Source organism: Anabrus simplex, chromosome 1 (genome assembly GCF_040414725.1).
Source record: "Anabrus simplex isolate iqAnaSimp1 chromosome 1, ASM4041472v1, whole genome shotgun sequence".
In the NCBI taxonomy this organism is placed as follows: domain Eukaryota; kingdom Metazoa; phylum Arthropoda; class Insecta; order Orthoptera; family Tettigoniidae; genus Anabrus; species Anabrus simplex.
Window position 1 is genome coordinate 1674662011 of NC_090265.1, and position 26767 is coordinate 1674688777.

General features: G+C 38.9%; 1 protein-coding gene across 2 annotated transcripts in view; it reads right to left on the bottom strand.

Annotated features, from left to right (window-relative positions):
* Positions 1 to 26767, bottom strand: part of LOC136858677 (serine/threonine-protein kinase Doa) — a 283440-nt gene that overhangs the window by 225087 nt on the left and 31586 nt on the right. For both annotated transcript variants that reach the window (XM_068225660.1, XM_068225659.1), the window contains exon 2: positions 17412 to 17533. In XM_068225660.1, the coding sequence (XP_068081761.1) occupies positions 17412 to 17533 (122 nt within the window). The remainder of the gene's footprint in view (positions 1 to 17411; positions 17534 to 26767) is intronic.

Here is a 26767-nt window from a genome sequence, read left to right on the forward strand (position 1 = left end):
TCGAGGAAAGACTTCCTAAGGCACTACTGGAAGCTAAACTGAAGAAAGGTGAGCACATATAAAAAAAAAATAATAATAATAAAAAAACCCTTGCCGTATGGTGGAAGGACAAGTGAGATGTTTGGATGCTAAGTAGCAGACACACTGCCAGTATGCAAAACATGAAGACAAGACGTGACCAGGAAAATTCTAAACCTATCTCAGTGAATGACTATAATCTGCATAAGCCTGGTGTTAACCTCTTCAACCAACGTTTATCATATAGGGCGGTCGAACATAAAACAATGAGGTGGCGGAAATAACTGGCCTCCCATCTCGTGCTGGCAATAGCGAATGGTTGTATTGTTCAAAACAGTCAGAAGGCAAAAAAACTCAGCACCTCCCAGTTTGTTCAAGATTAGTGGTGTCTGCAGGCAATGAATTTGAACGCATCTCCAGTTCCAAAATAGCTCGGATCACTCAAGCATTTTCCAGAAAGAGCTCCTCTTTCTGGAGGTAAAAAGACACCGAGATGTATGGTTTGTAGCGACAAGGAAAAACATCACACGACCAAGGCCGGGAGAAAAGACACTCTGTATCAGTGTACTGTCTGTGATGTTGGACTTCGTGTCACCCCACGTCTCAAAATTTACCATACTGTAGTGCATTATGAGAAGTGACCTTTTATTGTTAGTTTTAAGTTCAAAGTAGTGTGCTATATCAATTACATGATTGAGATTTACAGAGGGTGGCCAAATTATTAGATTCAAAGTGAAAAAAGTGAAGTACAGTTCCTCAAAATACTCTTCTTTAAACATACTCAATACTAATATTATTCAATAAATATCTTGGGTACATTTAGACGGAATTTTTCTGTTATTTTGTTTGTTGTGGTAGCACTGCAGCCAGCTTCATCTTGTGGATTACAAAAATCAGCCTCTTTAGCGTGAAGTATTTTATCGTAAATATTAAATGAATTAGTGTGTTATTGGAAGTTAAATGCTTCTATTAATTTAGAGAATTATTCTGTTCTGCGTTTTATATACCAGAAACACTAAACAGACATTGTATTTTCAAATTTTAGTGTGAAGTGTGAGCCACACCCTCCCTAACTAAAGGACACACATAGTGAATCACGACCATCGTAGGGAAACAAATTTACCGTGGATCCCCGATCAGGAAGGGCGAAAGACATAGCCCTGAGCTGAAAACGTTATTCTCCTCAAACAATTAAAGCTAACAACTAACACTACTACGAGTAAAAATCCGTATAAATGATAGATGAGAATTTATTGTAATGTAACGTAAATCAAAGGGATTAATTAGATGAAATAACCAGTAATAATAACAAGGTAATACATATTCGGCGTTAGCCCAAAATATAATCGTACCAAGGTCTCGTGACCTCATCTTTTTACATGCATAGGGCACAGTTACTCTTGAGACGATAGCATTTATTCCACCAATGACCTCGCTACTAAAAACTGCGAGCTGAATATCATTAACTCAATCTTTATTCAATCTATCCTTCCGCGAGGAATAGAAACACAATTTCAAGCGTGGGAGTCATTTTCAATATCCATCTTTTTTTAACAATCCCCTCTCATATCGATTCCCACACACTAAGGAGCAGATAAAATAATAAAGTGATTAAATCAGAAAACTGCCGGACCAAGGAAATAATCCACAAGGGGCAAAGACAATGCTCCATGGAGCAATGAACGCAAAGCAAAACAATAACAGAAAACATGGACCTGAACACGGCCATGAAAGAAATAAACCAACATGGCAAGCTCCAGGTCGTAAACAACTACGACACACCATACAAAATAAAGACTTCGCACCCAGGAGAAAAGAGGCGCGATAGGGAACAAATAGGCATAAATTCAACAGACCGATACGTCATCTTGGCACTCAGCTCATTCATCTACACATTCAATCACGCGATCCTTTTGCCCCCAAAGGCAAATAATTCCGGCAGATTGGTGCGAGTAAATAAAATCAAGGCAACTCGTAGAGTGCAGTTCAACATTTCATCAATAAGGTCTCATGTCAACAGTAGATATATAGCCCACCTAGGGCAAATGACAGTAGGACGTTTGTGACCCCACGGTCACGCGTAGATCCATCACCAACATACTGCGCACGGCAAGAACAGACCCTCCGGCCGACACACAGACCATACCTCCAAATAATGGCAAAATGTTTCATCGAGAAATTCATTTAAAATAAGCAGAGACCAGATTTTTACGCACCACAATACACATGCCATTCTCGCCTCGAGTACCGAGATGGACTTCGGTCGGCCATAATAAAAATAAAAATAAATTTAAAACGTTACATTACCGTCAATATCATTCATCGAAGCATGCAAATGATGCAGCAGTTTTGCATAGTTTAAAACTTATAAAACCACCATAAGAAAAGCAAAAACGCCGCTCCTGTGTGTGTGTGACACATCTCTTCATTCCCCAGCATAAACAGCCCAACATTACTTCAAGGAGAAGATATTAAAAAGGTGTCGCCGAGAAAAGATCCTTCACGCTCGCGACAGAGCGAGCTGCCCTCAGTCGACAGGTTGAAATACAATAACTATTGGAACAGCCAGATACCTACTCTCGGAGACATCGGTATAATCACATTAGAAACCATGCTAAATTAGCATGTTTCAAGTGTCACAAATCAAAAGCGAGGTTATGGGTAAGGCAAGCGATTTCTTTCCTTAGAAAATAGCAGTTGCACATGTTCTTTTACAAGAAAAGACTTACTCGCAGAGGGTCATGGCACAAAAACTGCATATATCCCAAAAATCTTTTTGCAGAATCAAAAAAGTGTATAAAGGGCAATGGGAAATGTGGATGTAAACAAAAACTTAGTAACAGAGGCGTGAGAAAACATTAAAATCTTGTCCTACAAAACAGGAAATAAAATAAGGAATTCTCCCTCATGATGCACGAGTACAGTGCGAAGAAGAATCGGTAAGGAAAGATTTTGAACTTGTCGGCCCTGGAAATGAAGCCAAGATCACTCCAATGTCTGGGAAGAGCCTTAAGTGGGCTAGAGGCCTCAAACACTGGACCCCATTAGATTTGCAAAAGGTAAATCCTTTTATTAACTTATTTCTACAATATATCAAAAGTTCATTTAGATGAATTCATTACTTGAGGAGGCCCGCTAGAGTAAAATGTTACAAACTGGTCTGTTTTCCATCCAGGTGATCTTTATAGATGAATCCATCTTCTGTATTTGCGATGAATCCCACCAATACATCAGGAGGAGATCGAATGACGAATTCAACATTGTTAAAATACCCAACCAGTGTGATGGTTTGGGGAATATCAGTGTGGGGCACTGGAGATAATATTGTAGAGGGAACTATGAATCGGTATCAGTACCTTAGGGTATTGAAAGAAGTACTTCTGCCAAAAGCAAATGGCTTTCCAAATGGGGAATTTGTCACGATGCACGATGGAGTTCCCTGTCACATGGCAAAGTCAGTGTTGAAATATTTGGCTGAGGAGGAGGTCAGTGTTCTCCCCTGGCCAGGGAACTCTCCATATCTTAACCCTATCGAAAATCTTATGTGGGTTATAATTAAGATGAACCTGAAGAAGGGTAACATCACTACCAAGCAGGCCTTAATGGAGCGACTTATCGAGATGAGGCATCACGACCCAAAAATAAGAACAAAATGTGTAAATTTGGTAAATAGTATGCCTCACAAGACTCCAGTCTGTTATCAAACACAAAGTACTGATCAATGTGTAGGATTAATTGTGTAATTGTATGTAAATAAGGACTGGTTAGTTGTAAAACTGACGTCGAGTAATAATTTGGCCACCCCTGTATTTTCAACAGTGCAGTGCAAGCATGTTTGATTTTACAATTTCTATTTCTTTTTCTTCCTGAAAAATAATAATTGTAATTTAGCAGCATTTTTTACAGTATAGTTTTTTCAATCCTAACTGAAATTTATTAAACTTGTAGTGACAGGATTTGGAAACAGAACAGCCTTTTCAAATTATTTGTAACTTAAAACTGCATTCATTTTGTGCCATTCTGAACGTAGCCATAAAGCCTGAAAATCAGCCAGCACACGGGTGAGGAGCAACATTTAAGGCATCAGCAGGGTAACTGTTAAATTCAAACCCTCATTGTAGAAGACTTCCTTGAGAACAGTTGAGATTTTCTTCTGAAGACGTGAAGCAAAGTTCTTTGCGAAATGTAAAGTTTCACCTTGATTTCTCGGCACGGCACAAACCCATATCATGTCTACAAGTATGGGCCGTGAAAGCATTAATGTTAACATTACATGTATATTTGTCCCACGTTATACAGTCAATAACGGACCATTATGAATGTGATTACTTGTAATCAGAACATTTGAACACGCAGCTTGATTCAGCAGATGGAGGTGATGCAGGTGAGGGCATTAAGAAAATTAAACATTCACGGTTGCAACATTTTAGCCCAGGTTATTTACAAGCGTTTGCAGTAGAGATTCAAAATAACGTAGGTTACATTCATTGACTAGTGTGCAAATGGAGAAGAGACCTTTCATATTTTATACAGAATGAAGGTGACATTCTTACATACCTGTCAACTTTAACAAACCAAAAATCAGGAGATTTTGATATGAAAATCAGGAGATACAATTGGTCAAACCTGATTATTCTACGTCTCGTGCAAGAGGGAAGTACGTGAGTGAGATGATCAGTCTCTGATAAGCCTTCATGCTCTACACGTGTGAATTATTCATGCATGCAGATGCCATTATTTAGCAAACGGATAGATTAATATATTGTATCGCGCCCGCGCTATTATGCAAAGCGCAATGCTATTTTTATCAAGTAATAAATTAAAATTTGGCAAAATCTCTACAAAAGTCACTAGTCGCTATCTTTGAAATTTTATCACTAAATTACTAAAATAGACTCCAAATCTAGCGACTAGTCCTTAGAAGAAACTAGACTGATGTGAACACGAACATAGCATGCGAGAACAAGAGATTGACAATCAATATACACATCGCGATATGCAGGTTTGAACATCGCGCATTTTTCGTATTAATGAACGTCCACATTTCATTTGAAAGCGGCCAGTGAGGGAAGGACTTCCAGCCACTGGCAATTATTCTATTATTTCTCCCGATTTTAGCTAATTTTTTTGCTGAACTTCAAACATTTGTTTTCAATAACATTTTCCTTACTCCAAAATGACAGAATTAGCCCAAAAATGAGAGACCGTATTAGTGCAAAAACTGTACAAACATGACGTGTCCACCACCATATATTTTAAAATACACCAAAAACATTAATAATGAAGATGACATGATTTTTCACTTTTTCCATGTAGTATGACTTGGCCATTTTTAAAATATGTGCCTCTACAGTACTCTTATTTACACGAACAATCCTCGCATATTTTTAAAAAATGAGGCGCGTAATTGGGGTGAGGATTTTATGTGTCAAGGATGGCAACACGCTCCTGCTCACCTAGTTTTCAATGTTGGATGTACAGTTATGCTTTCTGTAATCACAGATGGAAGAAAACTGACCCATGTGTCATATTTAAATGGAAAACAATTCAGATTTTTAATTTCAAACTGTTTACAATAGAAAAAAGTTTTACAGAATAATTTCAATTCAAAATTTCTCCGTGTCACGATAGAATGAGTCTTCCGGTACGTGCAGGGGTAGCTTCCCACACTTTCACTTCAGTATGTCAACAGTGTGTTTCCTAGTTGCCAAGTTCAAGTGGAATCTTAATTCTTTTGTATTCAGCGTTTTAAGGAACGCCACAATATCACACTGCAAGCACTGTGCGGAGAATTACAAACCGCGAACATTGGCGATGTCGACAGTTGGCGAAAAAGCGTGGCTAATAATTATAATCAATTCGTACACACCGTGCAATATTGTAATTCCCAATGAAACTGCATTGTTTTTTATGCCTAGCCCAAACAGACTTTTATTAAAAGAGATGGGATCACTGTACCGGGAAGCGAAAAACAATGGCCCCTCGTCATAGGAAAGGTTGATAAGCCACGATGTTGTAAGGGCATCTGGCACTTTCTGTGCAAGTGCAAGGCACCTAAGAAAAGGAACAATACAGTAATCCAAAAAAATAAAGCATTTGCACAGGGGAGCAATACAGTAATCCAAAAAATAAGGCATTTGCATAGGGGAGCCAGCATAATTTATCCTCGTCTTTGAATCATGTTTTTTTTCTTTCGCTGTGTGAGGTTGTTAGTCACTGATTTATCCAAGTGCATTATTTAAACAGTGTAAATGCACATTGTTGGATACATTTCGGATATAGTTTTCCTTCCATGGCATTTGAAAGGTTTAAACTATGAATCAATGCGATTGCATGCGTTAATGGGTCTTAGAATACTTCGTGACGCGGCATGGGTTGGCATTTCTGAAGTAAGAGAGATATGCCATGGCGGGAAATTGTACAAGGATAGAGAGACTGTATTGTGTTGTAATACAAATGGAAGCGAGAGACTTCTTCCCTGGTCATAGCAAAGTTCAATTAGCCAAGATGTTTTAAGGGCATCGGGTACTTTCCGTAAAAGTACAGGCATATAAAATGCATACAGTACAGTAATCCGAGGAATAAAACACTTGCACAGGGGAGCCAGCGTTTCTCTTCGTCTTCAAATAATGTGGTTATGTTTGCGAGTTATCCAAGTGCATTATTTGAATACTGTAAATGCACCTTGTTAGATACATTTTGGGAATAGTTCTTTTCGCATGGCATTTGAAAGGTTTGAACTGTGAATCAAGGTCAATGGCATGCAGTAAAAACAGACCTCAGAATATTTTATGACGCGGCAAGGGTTGACACTTCTGAATTACGAATTGGCGGTTAATTTGAAATCACGTGATTCGAAGTCCAATTTTTGAGTTCCAATGAATTAACGAGGTTTTACTTTATCCACAAATAAGAACAGCTATGTTTTGCTCTACCTGGGGGGCGTGGCCGCTTGCTTCAAGCGACAGCTCCCTGTATTCTTTACTCTCTGACGTCAAATTTTTGCTGCCAACTTTCTTTGTTACCATAAACCAGCCTTAAGCCAGAAACGGATTCTTCCCATTAGGCCAAGACCCTTCAACTAGAAGACTGCAAAATGTCCAAGCCCGGCCCGTGGACAAAATACTTCATTAAAAAAGCCAACTCAATAAAGGTCATGGAGGCCTTTCATCGTCTAACCGCGGCACTGAGTGGGATTGAGTGGTTATCCGTATGCCCTGCCACCTTTGCTACCAGGAATGAATTCATTTTCGGTGCAGGTTGAGTGAATCTCAGGGCCATGTGCCGCTTAACCCTATCGCTACCAGTGTTGCTCCTAAGCAACGTGTATTTCAAGGACATCTCACCAGTTTTTATTTAGAGTGGTCCCTTCAACCCCATTGTTGCCATAAAGCTACAGGTATGCGTTTTCATAAAATGACTACAGATGCCACTTACAGCACTGATCTAGGTGGCAGTGTGTGCATTTAGTATGTGAAGTGAATCAGCTGGCTGTGATCTAGTACCGCCAGTGTTACAAATTCACTTTTCAGAACAATTAATTGTGAGTTAACTCTTTATATTAGATTATTTGTCAACTTAATGTACTGTTGTAAGATTATGTACTGCAATAAACTGGAATAAATATCATAGCTAGTAAATATATCTGATTAGAAAATGGTGTTGCTCTCAAGCTACATTGGGGTTAAGTATAAACAAATCATTCTAACCTAACTTTTAACAACCGGATTGTAATTCCATTTTATACTTGTTTTATGCCAATAGCCAACATGAAACCGACACAAATAAGGAACGAAAAGGACGTTATTGATATTCTTGAACAGTTATCAGGTGGAATTAATTCTGAAATAGATGAAATGTCCGAGTTTGAGGACTTGGAAGATGAAACAGCCATATTTCGTCGAGCATAGTTGTGGCTCTCACAAATGAGCTTCCTGAACACAAAAACTTCAAAGTTTACTTCGATAACTGGTTTTCTTCTCTTCAACTTGCCACAGCACTGAAAGAAAGGGGATTATTCTGTGTGGGCACAATACGTAATGACAGGATGGGCAAGTGTCCCCTGATGTCTGAAGCTGAACTGAAACGCTCCGGAAGAGGCAGCTACCACTGGCGTGTGAAAAAGGACAGTAGGCCTAATGTGGCACTTATAAGATGGTATAACAGAAAAGCAGTGAATTTTATATCAGCTTATGCTGCATTTGATCCAGTAGGGAAATGTAAGAGGTGGAATGCATCACAAAAAGTAAGCATGGAAAGAGATTGCCCCATTGTTACAAAAGAGCATAACTTCTTCATGGGAGGGGTAGATTTGGCTGGTATGCTTCAGGAATTGTACAGAATTGATTTTGAGATCAGTGAAGTGGTACACTAGAATTATATACTGGTGTATTAGTGTTGCCATTGTAAATGGACGGTAGTTGTACCATGGACATCAGGCTCAACAACATAAAAATGTCAATATTTGCTGGCAAAATTCCAGGCAAATATTGCAAGTGCGCTTACGAAATCAGGGCAAGGGAAAGGTACAAAACGTCGCTCCAGTGAAGCACTCAAAGAACCTACTAAAAGGTGAACATTTGCAGTCCGCCCAGATGATGACATTCGGTACGACGGGTATGAACACTGGCCGGGATACTCTGGTAAAAGTAGATGCAAATTTTGCCCAGGTTGATTCACTCAAGTAGTATGTGCAAAATGTAATATAAACTTGTGCCTAACTGCAGCAATGGCAAACTACCTTACACCTCGTCTTGCCTAGTACGCCTCATTTTGGTGCTGTCATTGGTTTTTGTGGTTTTCTTATAGCTGCATAGCCCTTGGTGGTGCTGTCTGAGGATCCAACCAGCCTCTGGGCTGATGACCTAACAGGCAGCAAAAAATTGCTTTACTCTGTTCCATACGAAGTAGGCCTTACTTGTGTACTGTATTTGTTACTGGAATGATAGTTCTTGTAAAGGAAAGTTGTTAAAGTAATGTGACGTTTCTCCCATCATCCAGTGTACTAAAACATGTTACTATAATATTTTAATACTTCTTGTACTGTGTAATATCGTACTTATGATATTGTAATGTTTTAGTATTGTGTAATGTGTTAATAAAATAGAGTAGAATATTTAAAATTTCAGTTTATTTTGTCTTCGAATTACCACTGAGCCCCAATGTAGCTCTGAAGCAACATGTTCAAAAATCCAAGTCTAGGAAGGATTTTTTTTTAAAATGGCAAAAATGCATTTGAATGTGACCTAATAGTACAGAACAGTACAAATACAAAATTTATTAAAATTATTTTTACTCTTGGGGTTCAAAGGGTTAAGTGGAAAACTCGTTCCTTAAACCTTTCAATGGGGAATCGAACCTACATCCTTCCAGGTGAAGTGAGCATGTGTTTACCATCTTGGCTAGGCAACCCATAAAAAACTTCATTTTTAAAGACACTTGTATTTTTGCAAAGCGCAAAATCACAATTTTTTGTAAAATTGTACAAATTTGGCTAAAAAACATGAAACTAAATACATTTAAGGAAAATAATTTATGAAATTAAAGTAGTAATGTGCTAACTGGATTAAAGCCACATACAGAGATTTATTTAACACAGCCAAGCTCTCTACCAAATTGCATTGGCCTTCATCAGGGCATGTGAAGGTCTGCCTCCGACCGTGAGCAAAGAAATTCTTCGAAGGAACATGGAAGTCAAAACCGTACCACCCACAGCCTCCCCCACTAAATGGACTCGGGGATTACCGCACTGTTTCGTAGGAAATTAACAATGTTTTGGGTAATTCAGGTGAACTCATTATAGATCCCAGGGAATCACTGGACAGGCGGAAGGAATATTTTGAAAATCTCAACGTAAAAGGAAATCTTCCTGGTGGTGTCGCGAACAACCAAGCTCATGGGGAGGAGGAAAATAATGTTGATGAAATTATGCTTGAGGAAGTGGAAAGGATGGTGAATAAACTCCATTGTCATAAAGCAGCAGGAATAGATGAAATTAGACCTGAAATGGTGAAGTACAGTGGGAAGACAGGGATGAAATGGCTTCATAATGTAATAGATTAGCATGTAGTACTGGTAAGGTACCTTCAGACTGGACGAAAGCAGTCATTGCACGTATCTATAAGCAAGGAACAGGAAGGATTGCAACCACTATCGAGGTATCTTACTGATCAGTATATGAGGCAAAGTATTCACTGGCATCTTGGAAGGAAGGGTGCAATCTGTGGTTGAGAGGAAGTTGGATGAAATTAAAAATAAGCGAGTTAATCCCACCCTTTCAATACAAATTAAATACTGTTTATTAAACAAACATTAAATGGAACTAGTTTTGGCCTATTTAAAGGTCATCTTCAGCCATATCGCGTGTAGAATGAAGTATCTGAAACACAGTGGTTTTAAAGATGGTCTTAAAATATACAAGTTTGACAGTATGAAAAATTGCTTTTAGAATTTCATGAAAACACTTTTGTTGTAAGAAATCATATCACTTAGCTGTAGGAATATATGAGAAGTCTTATGATCTTCATAGTATTCAAGAGCATAGACACAAATCTAAATTCAGTCTTGAGATGTGGAATTGGGCATATATATATTCATAATGTTGTTGTAGCACAGGAGACGAAGTAATTCGTTATTCTTCATATCACTGGGAAGCGCAGATACACTGTAAATCATTTATTGTCTTGACGAGATGTAGAATTGAGCATATATGTTAAATACTGTCGTGGACAGCCAGGCGAACAAATGATTCTGTCACCTGGGACAGACATCGTCACGTAGTAGCTCTAGGGAGCCGGTGTCACTTGCCCCGCTTGCGATGGGTGTTTGTCACGTGACAAGTGAGCAGCAGTCAGGCGGGTTGCATACCGTGGCCATACTTTACTCGCGCCACTGGCCTTCAGTACATACATACTATGTCATGCAATTCCCCTGCTTCTTCGCTCAGCTCTCTCTCTCCTCGAGAGCGAGCAGCAAACTGGCTCAGAAGGCATTTCACTCTCGATTGACGATGCCTGATCTGGGAAAATGGAATACAAGAAAGTCTATTTCAAGTTGTGTACCAGAGAATCCTGCAATTATTTGGTCACATTACGAGAAGAGAGGATGACAACCTGGAAAAATTAATTGTCCAAGGAAAAGTTTCTGGCACAAGGACACAGGGACAGGTCACAAAAGATGGGTTGATCAATTAAGAGAGATCATGGACCTTACCATGCAGAGTTACTGCCTGGAAAATGCAAGTACGTACAGAATGGTATCAGCTTAGAAAAGAAACAACGAAGTCCTTGGGTCACTATAGTCATGAGTGGAACGACTGGAGAGAGTTAAGTATTGCCTTAGTTAAAATGTGAAATGAAACAAATATATATTGTAGTCCACTACAAGAAATTCAACAGAATTGAATGTCAGATTGGTGATACAAAGCTGGAACAGGTTGATAATTTCAAGTATTTGGGTTATGTGTTCTCCCAGGATGGTAATATAGTGAGATTGAATCAAGGCGTAATAAAGCTAATGCAGTGAGCTTGTAGTTGCGATCAACAGTATTCTGTAAGAAAGAAATCAGCTCCCGGACGAAACTATCTTTACATCGGTCTGTTTTCAGACCAACTCTGCTTTACGGGAGTGAAAGCTGGGTGGACCTCAGGATATCTTATTCGTAAGTTAGAAGTAACAGTTATGATAGTAGCAAGAATGATTGCTGGTACAAACAGGCAGGAACAATAGCACGAGGGTGCTCGGATTGAGGAGAAAAGGATAAGTTAGGAATAAACTCTATGGATGAAGCTGTATGTGTAAACCAGCCTCGGCGGTGGGGTCACGTGGAGCAAATGGAGGATAGGTTACTCAGGAGAATAATGGACTCTTGTGGAGGGTAAGAAGCAGATGGAGACCTAGACGACGATGGTTAGACTCAGTTTCTTTAGTAAATTCACAGAGGCTTGCACAGACCGAATGCTGAAAGGCATAATGGTCTATAATAATGTACTTATGTATGTACGCACGCATGAGACTACCTCAGATAAACTTTCCTAACTACCAAAGCAAATGCAGATACATTTAACATCTTTGTCCCAATCTGTAGGTAGAACATGCCTGAAAAAGCTGAACCACTTAAGAGTTTATGTTTATCATTTCTTCTCTCGTTAAATTATCAATCACATCATCTGCTGTAGGACCTGATGAAATACCCATACTCATAATACAACACATCATTGACATTCTTCCTGCCATTACTCATATATACAACACGTGCCTCACAAGTGGCCTCTTTCCAAAACTGTGGAAAAAGGCTATTATAAATCCTGTTCCCAAAACTTCCTCACCTGTACTTATAACAGATTATCGACCTGTTTGCATACTTTCATCTCTCTCCAAGCCTCATGAACGCATAGTATATGTGCAATTAACCGACTATTTAAATAAATACAAGCTACTTGACCCTTTACAATAGGGTTTCAAAAACGGACACTGCCCTGCTGAAAGTTACAGACGACATGAGACGTGCTATGGACGAAAGGCAAGTGACGTTACTTACACTTCTTGATTTTAGCAGCGCTTTTGACACAGTAAATATAGACGTACTGGTTGCTAAATTGAAATCGCTTCATCTTGGACAGACAGCTCTAGAATTCTTTCTCTCATATCTTACGGAACAAAAACGCGTAATTCTTCAGAATAGGTCATCCGAATGGGTAATGAAATATTCAGGAGTACTACAAGGCTCTGTACTTGGACCACTTCTCTGTTATCTATATTAACGATATATCGACACGGCTAAGACAATGTAAATACCACTTGTATGCTGACGATCTACAGATCGATTATCATTCCAAAATTTCAGACATCAATCAAGCAATAGGTTGTATGAACTCTGAGTTATTATTTATTATATGCTCATGAAAACTGTATTTTAATTAATCCATGAAAATCTAAAGCTATTATTGTTGGGCAGACGAAACAAATCACTGCGGCAAAAAACAAAAACATTCCTCCACTAATTTTATCTGGTAAAATTATTCCGTACAAAAACTCGGTAAGAAATCCTGGCGTAATTATAAACGAGAATCTTAACTGGGGAGAGCACATCACAAATATCTTTAGAAAAGTGTATGCGTCCCTTCACCCACTAAAATATCATCAAAATATGCTGCCACTAAACATGAGAATTAGGCTTATAAATACTCTTATCCTCCCTATATTTTCCTACTGTGACGTAGTACTAATTGATGCCACGAGAGAACAACTAAACCGATTACAAAGTGCTATGAACTCATGTACTAGATTTATATTTTCCTTACGCTATGATGTTCATGTTACCCCTTATTATCGACAACTTTCCCTTCTAAAATTTGAACAATACAGAAACCTCCATGTGGCAGTATTAATCTTTCGAGTATTAAAAGAGAATATCCCGTACTACTTATCTTCACAACTCAATTTCCTATCCTCTTTCCACCAGCATAACACACGCTCCGGCAGTACACTTGCTATCCCTCTCAGCAGGCAAGCAGCATTTAGCCGTTCCTTTGTTGCAAATGGAGCTGGAATATGGAATTCTCTCCCCCACAACAGTAGAGTCATAAAATCCTTAAATTCCTTCAAGTTGTCTTGCCGTGAATATCTCCTCAATGTGTGCCGCCAGGCTGAATGAATCTGGTAGAGTGAATGTGTGTATGAATGTACGTTTACTGTGCTTATGGTATTTTGTGTCATTCAACTTTTAATTTGTAACGATAGTTTTATGACATGACTAAGAATGTTTATAGAGTTTATGTTATTTAGTTTCATAGTTTGTAATGGTAGTTTTAAGATAAGATTATGAATATTGCTCTCAGATGTACAATGTTAATGAAGTGCGGTTAAGTGTAAGAGAGGACCATGAGTCCTAACTTCGCCACTACAAATTAAGGCAAATATAATATTATAATTTTTTTGATCCAAGAAGCATAATGGAAAGCGATTTAGAAAATGATGAACTCTGCTAATAAAGCATATTCCCATCCTAGGAGAACTTTCAACGTCAGAATATCTTCAACTGTACATAGAGTTGAGGGATCTAGTTAGTAGTTCATGTAGAACAGGTAGAGACATTGATGTAATTGCCATTCTTTCCCCGAAACCAGAATATGAACATCTTGTGTAAGTTGCAGTGAAGGCTTTGGTGATCCCAGTCAGTAACATTGATAGTGAGTGTGCATGTTCAGTGTACTGTGATGTAATGTGACAGGAGAACAGCTCTACTTTCTTCAGCTTATCCCAGGTATTTCTGGGGGCGCTGGAGCCTCCCAGGCTCATTTTGGTTTTGGCCGCGGATTTAAGGCCAGATGCCCTACCTGACACCACGATTCTTTTTCCGAAATGTATCCAACAAGGTGCATTTATTGAAATAATGCTCTTGGATAACGCCATACACTGTCAAACATAACCTCACACCCGGGAAAAATAAAACGTGATTCAAAGAAAAAGAGAACAGTAATCTACTGTATATGCACGATGCAATTAAAGCAAATAGGTTATGAACTGCTTGATTTAAGTGCAGTAGAAAGCATTTGCACAGGGGAGCCAAGAAGACTGTTCAAATTGAAAACACACGACACCAACAAAACTTTAAAAACACAGACACATATTTACCACAAATATCAAGAATAACAAATAACTGTAGAGTACCTCAATAGTTTGCAAATGTTTAATGGTCCAGTAGGGCTTTTTTGTCACACATTAGGCTTATTGCCTTTTAAAGAAATAATGTGTGAGAGATTGCTTAATCCTTTTTTATATAAACGCTAGCTATGAACTGCTCCATATGGGCCATAGCCTTAATTGTAGCGTCAGCATCACTTGCACTTATCACATAATCCAACATGGCTAGAGCAGCAAGTACATCATTTTCTGACGGAATAGTTGCCGCCTGCGCCGTATCTTCGCCATGTTCAACATCAGCTCCAGCTGCATCTCCCTCTGGCGTCACGTGATCACAGCTGATCATCATGGTGGGATCTCGCTCTTCTGAAGTAGTCTCCACATGGTCTATGTCTATGTATTAGGAGAAAGTCATACTGACATCAGACTTTTGCCGTAACTCCTCCCATTCAGCTTCATTGTTTTCTTCTACTACTACTTCATGCAATGAATCAAAACCACACCTGATGAAGCAGTTCTTGATTGTTGAAGGAATAGCGTCCCAGGCAACTATCACACTCCACATTGCATGAATCATATTCCACTTGTGTATTTCTCCCGCCGGAATATTTCTAGCAACTTCACGGAGAAAGTAACGCACCAGTCACTTTCTGTAGGCCATTTCACAGATGAAATTATACCTTGATATAGGGGCTGCAAGTAGCTCATAGTGTTAGCTGCCAGAAAAATAACATGCACGTTTTAAAATTAAAAAAGTTTGTGCAGAACACTGATCTAACAACAAAAGTACTTTTCTGACCTGGCATGCCATTTTGCACTCAAGGCATACCAGCCACTCCTCAAAAATGTTGCCTGATGCCCTTAAAACATCGTGGCTTCTCGAACTTGCCTACGACGAGGGAAGGAAGTCTCTCACTTCCATCCACATTGTAAGAATTCCCGCCATGGCACTTCTCTCCCTTAAAACCATAACTCCGTTTGGGCTCGGCGTTAAAAAACAATGCAGTCTCATTGGCATTGAAGATATTGTTCGGTGCATACGAATTATGTGAGCCACGCTTTCTCACCAACTGTCTACATCGCTAGTGTTCACCGATTCAGCTTCTCCACACACTGCCTGCCGTTAATTAAAACGCTGAATCCATCCGTTTGAACACTGAAACTCAAGCCCCATCTTTAGCGCCAGTTCATTCCTCTTCCCCTTAATAATCTTGCCATCAGCAGGCATGTTGTTCGCCCGAACATGCCAAAACCACTCGATCAATTGTACTTTCAAATCACGAGTGTTTAGCTCTTCGAATGTGCATTCGCTTTGCTGTATTTACACCTTTCATTTCTTGAGCTTCTATGCTCTCACAATTTTTTAAAATGTTAAAAGTGTGGACACACGAATTCCAAAGTCTTTAGCTATTTCAGTTTTCAGCTTTTGTCCTTTGTCGACCTTCTCGCCGAGTGTCTTGGAAGAATACCGACACTTGGCAATCCCACAACACAAAAAAGGAACACACGTGCCCTAAACTAAAATACCGTAACAAACTAAGAAACAGGATTAATGATATATCACACTAAAACTTAAAGTAAAATGAGTAACTACAAGAACACAAAACAACTAAGATTTCACTAGAACTTGGCAATTCTGAAGCATGCTGTAGATACACCAAAGTCAAAGTGCAGAAAGATACCCATGCACATTCCGGAAGACGCGTTCTATCGTGAATTTTCAATTCAAATTACACTGTGAAGTATTATTTTGAACAAAATTAAGGACAATTTCAAATTAGAAGTCTGAATTTCAATACTGGAAACGACGTACTTCGAATGATGAAATTATCCGTATTTCGAATTAAACAATTAAAATAACATGCAAAACCACACCTCATGTTTCTGGGAACGAGAGATTCTTCGAATTAGGTAGCATTTTGAATAACTGATTTTGAATTATCAACATTCTATGGTATATGCATAATTTTTAATTAAGCAATTCACATAATTTCTTCAGGTAAAATAAATTAAAATTTCTCCATCGAATTCTTCAAAGCGATCAGTTTAGAAAATGAACTCAATAGTCTTGCATTAGGTCTCTGGTTAACAGTGTCAAACATCCTCGAAGTCCAATTTGTTGTTACAGGTGCATTACAACAAAAAAAATGTTACCGCTTTCTTCAATGAGTATAATAATCTTTTCAGGAAGCAAACATTCCAAATCAAATGAAAATACTCTGTAAACCTGCTAAATTTTGACCCCAGAGTGTGTTCAAGCATAACTGGCATCAAGAGTAAAAATTACCAAAAGCACACTTGATATTAAGAATATATTGAAAACTGAAGGAAAAAACTAAAAATAGTTTGGTCAGTGGACAGAAAATAACCAGCAGCACATTTTCCCATCTAATAACAGACTGACCGAGCTCGATAGCTGCAGTCGCTTAAGTGCGGCCAGTATCCAGTATTCGGGAGATAGTACCAAAATGCTGGGGCTGTACCTGAATTAAGGCCACGGCCGCTTCCTTCCCACTCCTAGCCGTTTCCTGTCCGTTCGTCGCAATAAGACCAATCTGTGTCGGTGCGACGTAAAGCCAATAGGAAAAAAACAAAAAAAAAAACAGACTGCACAATATTCACCAAAGTGATCAATGTCAGGAAGGCCTGATATGGTACTTTGAAGAAAAACACATAAGATGCCCAATTCCCTCATACTATTTCAAGAAATCACAGTATCAAGAAATCCATCAACAAAAAATAAAACAGACCTGTAAGATCCACGACGATACGGGCTGTCATGAGAATCTATCCGTCTTCTTTTAACATCTCGATCATACGAGTTGGATCGAGAACGTGAACGAGAATGGTTTCGCCTTCTTCCACGTGGCATCTAAAACAACAGGGTGCAGTCACATTTTAGAGTATGAAGATATAAGGAAACATTTTATAAAACTAGTGCTATAAGGCATTAGTACCAAAATACACAACAGACAACAGAGAGGAACAAAAAGTAACGTTCAGAAAAACTGGAACTTTTGACATGAACACAAGATTGTCACAAATAAGCACGTCAAGGCTATTTGCCTCTGCCACAACGGTGATGAAGCACTCGCAGTCATAATGCAAGCCACATTCTAGTCTAGCATTCCTTCCACAAGCATTAATATTACAATCCGATGATACAAAAGTTTGGGGTCAGCAAGGACATACAGACCACTTTGATCTTAATGAACAAAAGGTTATGATTAAATGTTATATATGAAGAAATATCTATCTTGCAGCATTACTTGAACCAAAACTAATCGTTGCACAATGCCAAGACACTTGGGCCCTCTTTCATGCTTAACAGTTATTACCGTACATGAGTACTAGGGCCTAACAAGCTCACTGTTAACATAGTGTCAACCGGGCGAGTTGGCCATGCGCGTAGAGGCGCGCGGCTGTGAGCTTGCATCCGGGAGATAGTAGGTTCGAATCCCACTATTGGCAGCCATGAAGATGGTTTTCCATGGTTTCCCATTTTCACACCAGGCAAATGCTGGGGCTGTACCTTAAATAAGGCCATGGCCGCTTCCTTCCAACGCCTAGGCCTTTCCTATCCCATCGTCGCGATAAGACCTATCTGTGTCAGTGCGACGTAAAGCCCCTAGCAAAAAAAAAAAAAAAAAAACCAGTGTCAAAAATTAAACAATATGTTAAGATTCTTTTTTCCTGAGAAATGTTAGCTAAAATTCCTAATGAAAATATACTGATAAAAAAAACTGCACATCAAGTGGCTAAGTGAAGTGGATATTCACAAAATACCCACTAGACTCTTGAAAAAAGATGTAAACTTTTATTCTACATTGAATTATACGAGTAGTTTACACAAGCAAGAGACCAAATATCAACTGGTTTCTCCCTGCATTCAGACACTATGTCCTATGATTACCAATGATTTTTTCAAAGTGCAGTATACTCCCCAGGACCTTTTTAATGGGCATACCACCTGGGTGTTTCTACAGAACTCCCGGCTAACATAACCTAGATATGGGCTAGTTACATAATATGAACATATATTTTAGTCACTGGTTGTTTCAAATTAAAATTTAAATACTGTGAAACTGTTTATTTAAATGATACTCATTATTGTCAGCAGAACTACATTGGAGTTAAGTGTTTTGCCTGACTATCGTGTAGCGCTGTGCATGAGCGACTCTTGGATCAGCGTTAAATCGCATGCGAGCACTTGGCTCGATTCCGCATGACATCACAAACCCGCACGGCACTCCACAGCAACGGAGTGGCAAGCCTGATGATGCGCGATTATGAATGAGCAGTAGAACACAAAAAGTACAAAATTCTCTGTTAATACTTGAATTAATAATAATTATAACAAATTCCATGCAATACAAATGGAAGAAATACACCGTATAATATTGGCCAGGATCGTTAGATTATAAGAACGAGATAGTGATTGCGATATATTAGTAGCGTTCTAAAACACAAAATTCTAACTACATTCTCTCAATATAGAAACCATTGGAGAGGTTTGTCTGTTGCAGCAGCATTATTAAATTATGCATCCCAATGTGATGCTTGGTACCGGCATCCTCCCAGTCAACTAATAATATCGTCCTACAATCCCACTAATTACTTTGGACAGTTTTCGGAGATGCAGGAATTGTCCCCCGCAGGAGTTCTTTTACGTGCCAATAAATCTACCGAGTATGGCATATCTGAGCCCCTTCAAACACTACCGGACTGAGTCAGAATCGAACCTGCCAAACCAGGGTCAGAAGGCCAGCTCCTCAACCGTCTGAGCCACTCAGCCGGGCAACAATATCACTAGCAGCTACGGAGAAATTACCGAAATTCAGTCCTTCAGTACTTAATTTCTTGAAGTGATAAGGCGAATACCACAATAACATTTAATGAGATTATCGTAAATTAAGATTTAACCGAGTTTGGGGTTGTGTTCATTATTTTATTCTTGATTTGAAATATATGTACTTCGCATATATTGAACCGTATCATTGTCCTGGAGTCATTAAGCGCCATTTTAAACACACTTCCTTCGTTATATCACGATTTTATTCCCACTAGATTCGTTGTTACAAGTAATTTTACGGACAGCCACAGATACCGATACGTATTCCCATGGATTTGCTTCCGGAGCAGTGTCCATTTCCAAGCACAGGACTCTACTCGAGACCGACTTTCTCAACTCCACTCCATCACTAGCTCATCACATTTTACCAAATACTTATTGGTATTACATATCTGCTGTGTTGTTGTTTGAGTCATCAGTCCATAGACTGGTTTGATGCAGCCCTCCATGCCACCCTATCCTGTGCTAACATTTTCACTTCTACGTAACTATTGCATCCTACATCTGCTCTAATCTGCTTGTCATATTCATACCTTGGTCTACCCCTACCGTTCTTACCACCTACACTTCCTTCAAAAACCAACTGAACAACTCCTGGGTGTCTCAAGATGTGTCCTATCATTCAATCTCTTCTTCTCGTCAAATTTAGCCAAATCGATCTCCTCTCACCAATTTGATTCAGTATCTCTTCATTCGTGATTCGATCTATCCATCTCACCTTCAGCATTCTTCTGTAACACCACATTTCAAAAGCTTCTATTCTCTTTCTTTCTGAGCTAGTTATCGTCCATGTTTCACTTCCATACAATGCCACGCCCCACACGAAAGTCTTCAAAAACATCTAATTCCAATATCAATGTTTGAAGTGAGCAAATTTCTTTTCTTAAGAAAGCTCTTCCTTGCTTGTGCTAGTCTGCATTTTATGTCCTTACTTCTGCCATCATTAGTTATTTTACTACACAAATAATATTCATCTACTTCCTTTAAGACCATTTCCTAATCTAATATTTCCTACATCACCTGCCTTCGGTCGACTGCACTCCATTACTTTTGTTTTGGACTTATTTATTTTCATCTTGTACTCCTTACCCAAGACTTCATCCATACCATTCAGCAACTTCAAGATCTTCTGCAATCTCAGATAAAATAACAATATCAGCAAATCTCAAGGTTTTGATTTCCTCTCCTTGCACTGCGATTCCCTTTCCAAATTTCCCTTTGATTTCCTGTACTGCCTGTTCTATGTAAACACTGAAAAGGAGAGGGGACAAACTGCAGCCTTGCCTCACTTCTTTCTGGATTGCTGCTTCTTTTTCAAAGCCCTGGATTCTTATCACCGCAGACTGATTTTTATACAGATAGTAGATAATTCTTCGTTCTCGGTATCTGATCCCTATCATCATCAGAATCATAAATAGCTTGGTCCAATCAACATTATCGAATGCCTTTTCTAGATCTACGAATGCCATGCACGTGGGCTTGCCCTTCTTGATTCGATCCTCTAAGATCAGACGTAAAGTCAGGAGTGCTTCACGTGTTCCTACATTTCTTCTGAAGCCAAATTGATCTTCTCCCAACTCAGCTTCAACTTGTTTTTCCATTCTTCTGTAAATAATACGTGTTAAAACTTGGCAGGCATGAGATACTAAACTAATGGTGCGTAAGTTTCCACACCTATCAGCACCGGCTTTCTTGGGAATAGGTATAACAACATTCTGCCGAAAATCGGATGGGACTTCTCCTGTCTCATACATCTTGCACAATAAATGAAATAACCTTGCCATGCTGGTTTCTCTTAAGGCAGTCAGTAATTCAGAGGGAATGTCATCAATTCCAGGTGCCTTGTTCCTATTGAGGTCACTCACAGCTCTGTCAAACGCTGAACTCAAAATTGGGTCTCCCATTTCATCAGCCTCTTCATGTTCCAGAACCAAATTATCTACATCTTTACCTTGATACAACTGTTGGACATGCTCCTGCCATCTTTCTGCTTTGTCTTCTTTCCCTAGAAGTGGCTTTCCATCTGAGCTCTTAATATTCATACACCTAGATTTCCTTTCTCCAAAGGTTTCCTTGATTTTCCTGTATGCAGCATCTACCTTTCCCAGGACCATACAGCCTTCGACATCCTTGCACTTCTTCAGCCATTCTTCCTTAGCTACCGTGCACTTTCTATCCACTTGATTATTTAATCGCCTGTATTCTTTTCTGCCCTCTTCATTTCTAGCATTCTTGTATTTTCGTCGTTCATCAATCAGATCTAGTATCTCCTGAGTTATCCACTGATTCTTAGTTGATCTTTTCTTCCTTCCTAACATTTCTTCAGCAGCCCTACTGACTTCATTTTTCATGACTCTCCACTCTCCCTCTATAGTGTATCCTTCAGCCTTTATATTGTAATAAATCTTCTATCTCCTCGTATATTCTTTCCATTTTTTCATCATCCGCTGAACTAGTAGGCATATAGACCTGCACTATTGTGGTGGGCATTGGTTTGGTGTCTATCTAGACGACAATAATTCTTTCACTATGCTGGTCGTAGTAGCTTACCCGCTGCCCTCCCTGTTTAATTTTGTGTTGATAATTCGGTAGTCGCCTGACCAAAAATCTTGTTCTTCCTGCCAACGTACTTCACTTATACCACCTACATCTAACTTTAGCCTATCCATCTCCCTTTTCAGATTCTCTAACCTACCACAACGATTCAAACTTCTAACATTCCATGCTCCGACAAGCAGAATGTCAATACCCATCTTCCTGATGATTGCCCCCTCTCGTGTAGTCCCCACCCGGAGATCCGAATGGGGGACTAGTTTACCTCCGGAATATTTTACCCGGGAGGAAGCCATCATCAGTACATCATTCATACAGAGAGAGCTGCATGGCCTCTGTAGTTAGTTACAGCTGTAGTTTCCCGTTGCTTTCAGCCGTGTAGCAGTATCAACACAGCTAAGCCATGTTGAGTATTATTACAAGGCCGTATAAGTTAATCATCTAGACTGCCGCCCTTGCAACTACCGAAAGGCTGCTACCCCCCTTTCGATGAACCATTTGTTATTATTTATAAGTTTCATATTCCGTATTGATTGGTTTCAATGTAATAGACAAGAAAGATGTTCCACCGATCAATTCATTTACAATAAATGTATTGATCGGTGGAACATTTTTCTTGTCTATTACATTGAACCATTTGTTAGTCTGGTCTCTCAACAGATACCCATCCGATATGGTTGCACCTACGGCTCGGCTATCTGCTATGGCAGCCATTTTGACGGAAAATAACGATATACAAACCTAGTATGAAACACAGGCATCGCCAGAGTATCTATTAGCGTTCAGTGTCACTAACTTGGTTGTTTTCGAAGCAAATCTATCTGTTCGGTGCTCTTTTAGTGTAACATTTACTACAGCTAACATTGGACTTTAGTTGATTTACAGTTCCCGATTGAATTACATTTTAACTATTGTTAATGTAAGCGTTTTCCACTTGTGCTTTACTTGGTAATTCATCATGAATGTTGGTATTATTTTCCATTTCAAGCGGGAATGATCTAAACTGAACAGCCTGTTTCATTTCTTTGTGTTCTTGATGCCAAATTTTGTGTTCACGATTATGTTGAAAGAAGATATATGATGGTTCAACCCAGGGGTATATAACAAGGGGACCCCCCCCCCCCCCGAAACAATGAACATAAAGAAAAAATTAAGTACCGTAACCTGAATTATTTTCATGAATCATGCGCGAAGGCATCGCCTACTTTACCGTGGAGGTGAGAGGAGTGGGGTGGAAGTGGCGTGAAGTTCGTGGCACTGAGCACTGACAACTTGATTTTTCTGAACACCGGAAGCTCCCGCACGGCTACCTGCGCGTGCGCGGACAACTGAACTACAACAGTCGCCGCCAGAGGCCAGCACAACAACCGGGCGCCAGAGGTGTGATGAACAGTTCAGTGGCAATTATTGGTTGTTTACGTTTGTTCGACATCTCTTGTACCGAAGTATGGCGCTGTTTTTAAGTGTTAATGTTTACGTATTTTATCAGTATACTGAAGTTGGCCGTAAGTGAACCACAATCGTAATGAAGAGGCAAGCTTCAATTCAAAACTTTTAAAACTTTGAAAAACAAGAGTCAATAAGCCTGTTGGTGATAGTCCTGAATGGAAAATTTTAAATTCCCATGGAGGGAATTAGATATTTCACCAATAGAGCATGTCAAAAATGTCAAAAACACATCAGATGCAAGGCTTTTCAGGCGTTTGCTCTATTAACCAGCGTTTCGTCTCAGGTCTGACACTAGACTCGTCAAAGACGAAATGCTGGTTAATAGAGCAAACGCCTGAAAAGCCTTACATCTGATATGTTTTTGATACTCCTAAAGTCGGTAGTGTTATGGACAAAGTGCAAATGGGCGCGACGGTGACAATGCTGAAGATGGCTCCGTTGGTAGAACTGCTTCTTGTGATGCCGCTACTTCAAGCTCAATTAATGTAGTTCTGGTTATGGAGGATAGTAGGCCTAACCAAGTAAGGAAAAATACCTATGATATTAGAAACCATTGTCAAAGCAATTTCGTTCAGTCTTTCACAAATGAAAAAAAAATTTCATGTTAGAAAATGTTTGGAAACCTCAGCCTGGATACAAATTTCCCTCCATTACTAGCTCAAATCATACTAGATCTTTTCAAACGAAGTGGCTAGAAGAATTTACGTGGTTAGCTTATTCAGAGGAAAAATCTGGATGTTTTTGCAAGTACTGAGTGTTATTTTCCCATACCGAAAATGTAGGGAAAGGAAATCACCAAGTAGCAGGGGCGTTGGTCACTCAGGCTTTTACCAATCTTAAAAGCCAGGGAAATGTTTAGCAAACATGAAAACTTATCCTATCACAAGAAATATGTTTTGATCGCTGAAAATACAAAAGGTATATTATTATTATTTACATATTTTACGCCCACATTGGAGCACTTAAATCAATACATATGAGTTAATTTCTTCTTTTTCTTCTCCCAGAACTTTCTCATCCTCTCCGATCTGGAAGCCCTTTGTGTGTCCGATATAGTATATTGTTTCCGTTCAACTGTTTTTAGTTTGAGACTTATGCTTTTGTTCTTCAAAATCCCCCTCTCTTTTCTGTCTTTGATTTGTTGCCAAATCATCCTGAACTTCTTTGAACCAATATTTATTGATTTTATTTTTCAAAAAATAATCAAATATTTGTTTCAATATCCTGGTGTCTGGTAATCTTGATATGTGACAGAAAAAGGAAATTCTTCTTTTACGCACTGTAGATATTAATGATTCACATTCACAATAGACAATGTTGTTAGGCAATAATCTCCACTGTCCATCAACTTGGGTTTTTTTTATTAATAATTGTTCTAAGAATTCTTCTAGCAGTTTTCTGTAATTTGTCTGTTGTAGATTTTACATTTAATTTGAATAATGTTTCACTAGCGTACGCTGCCTCTGGTTTAACTATGGAATCATAGTGCTTCAGCTTAGCGTTTATCGAAAGAGATTTTTTTTAATAGGTTGGCCAGGTAAGTCTTTGTGCTTGTTTAAATTTGGTTGTTCTGTGTTCTATTGCTTCTTTTTCATTTGTGTTCCATGTTATTTCCCCAAGATATTTGAATTTCTGAACAATTTTAATCTCTTTATTACTGTTCAGTTGAATAACTGGTAAATCAACTTCAAAAGTTGGCATCATTTCTGTTTTTTCAAATTAAATTTGTAATCCCATTTTTTTTACTATAATTTCTAGTTGTTCAATTTGAAATTTAGCCTCTTCTATTGTATTTGCAAGTAATGCTAAATCGTCCGCAAAAGCAAGGCAGTTGAGTTTAATATTTCTACCGATCTTGATAGTTGATTGGCATTTCTTGTTCCATTCACGCATAACCTTCTCCAATGCACAATTAAATAAAAATGGTGAAAGTCCGTCTCCTTGTCGAAGTCCAGTTCTTACAGCGAATGCTTCTGATAATTCACCTCCAAATTTAACCCACTGCCTTGCAATGACGGAAATTTCCGTCATTGCCCGCAGGTTGCCATAAATGCAATGACGGAAATTTCCGTCCACCCTCTTTATTGCTTTGTTGAGGTTTCCGAGGATACATATCGATATTTCTTTGCAATCCCAACATGTCTACGAGATGTTGGTAATCGTATTTCAGCTATCTCTGCCCTTCAGCTACGTATTTCGCCGCCAAAGAGTCTAAATACGATCGAGTAAATTGCCGCGTAAAGCTTTAGTGAAGGTAAAGTCAACGTCATGGCCGAGTCGGATGAAGCTCGAATATTACGTTTTTTGGAGGAAAGCAATGTCAGTGATGGTTTTTCCAATGAAAGTGATACTGAATTACCTTCGAGTGACGTTAGCATTAGTAATTCCGAAGAATTAGATGACATTATTGAAGAAAATGAAGACGGGGACGCAGGTGGGCGTGTGCATAACCTAGAAAACTGAACGTGTACACAAACAGACAATGTACCAAATAATATATGGTGTAATCTTCTTGCTACCACAGAGTTCAGTTCTCCAAGCCCCATAGTTTTCCTTCTGCTGAAAGAAGGTATTGATCTGGTTTGTCAGTCTTGTATTTACTATTATTATTATTATTTCCTTATGCCCAACTAAGGAGCGCAATTAAACTTATTTAGCTGATGTCGTTGACTTTTCCTTCTCCCAAAATCTCTTCATCTTCTCACTGTGGCCTTTCTTGCGAGGTCTGCTATGACTGCAGGGGAAAAAATCCCAAGGGAAAGAACAGGGGTGAATCCCACTATGAATGTGATAAGTGTAAGCTGGCACTGCATGTATATGACTGTTTTAAGATCTACCACACTGTGTTGAACTATTGTTAGAATGTGAACTGTGTTTCAGTGTGTTAACTTGCTGTAGCAAAAGTGATCTCTTTTAAGCCAGATTAAATTGCAATCAATGTATATTTATTTTCAAGAAAAATTGCAGTTCAATGGGTTAACTTTTGCATTCGTATTTTTAAGTCATACTAATGAGGTTAACAAATTTTTTGGTGTAAGCCAAATTCTTTAAGGCTTTTTAATAATGATTCACGATGAATACTGTCATATGCTTTTTTAAAATCTACAAACATAACTAAACCCTTACTTCGAACTCTCTGGTCCTTCATTATCCATTTTAAACTATTGATTTGATCTGGACAGCTTCTACCCGGTCGAAATCCTCCCTGATATTCCCCAAGTTCTTGGCGAGTTGCTCTTGGATTCTTGTGTA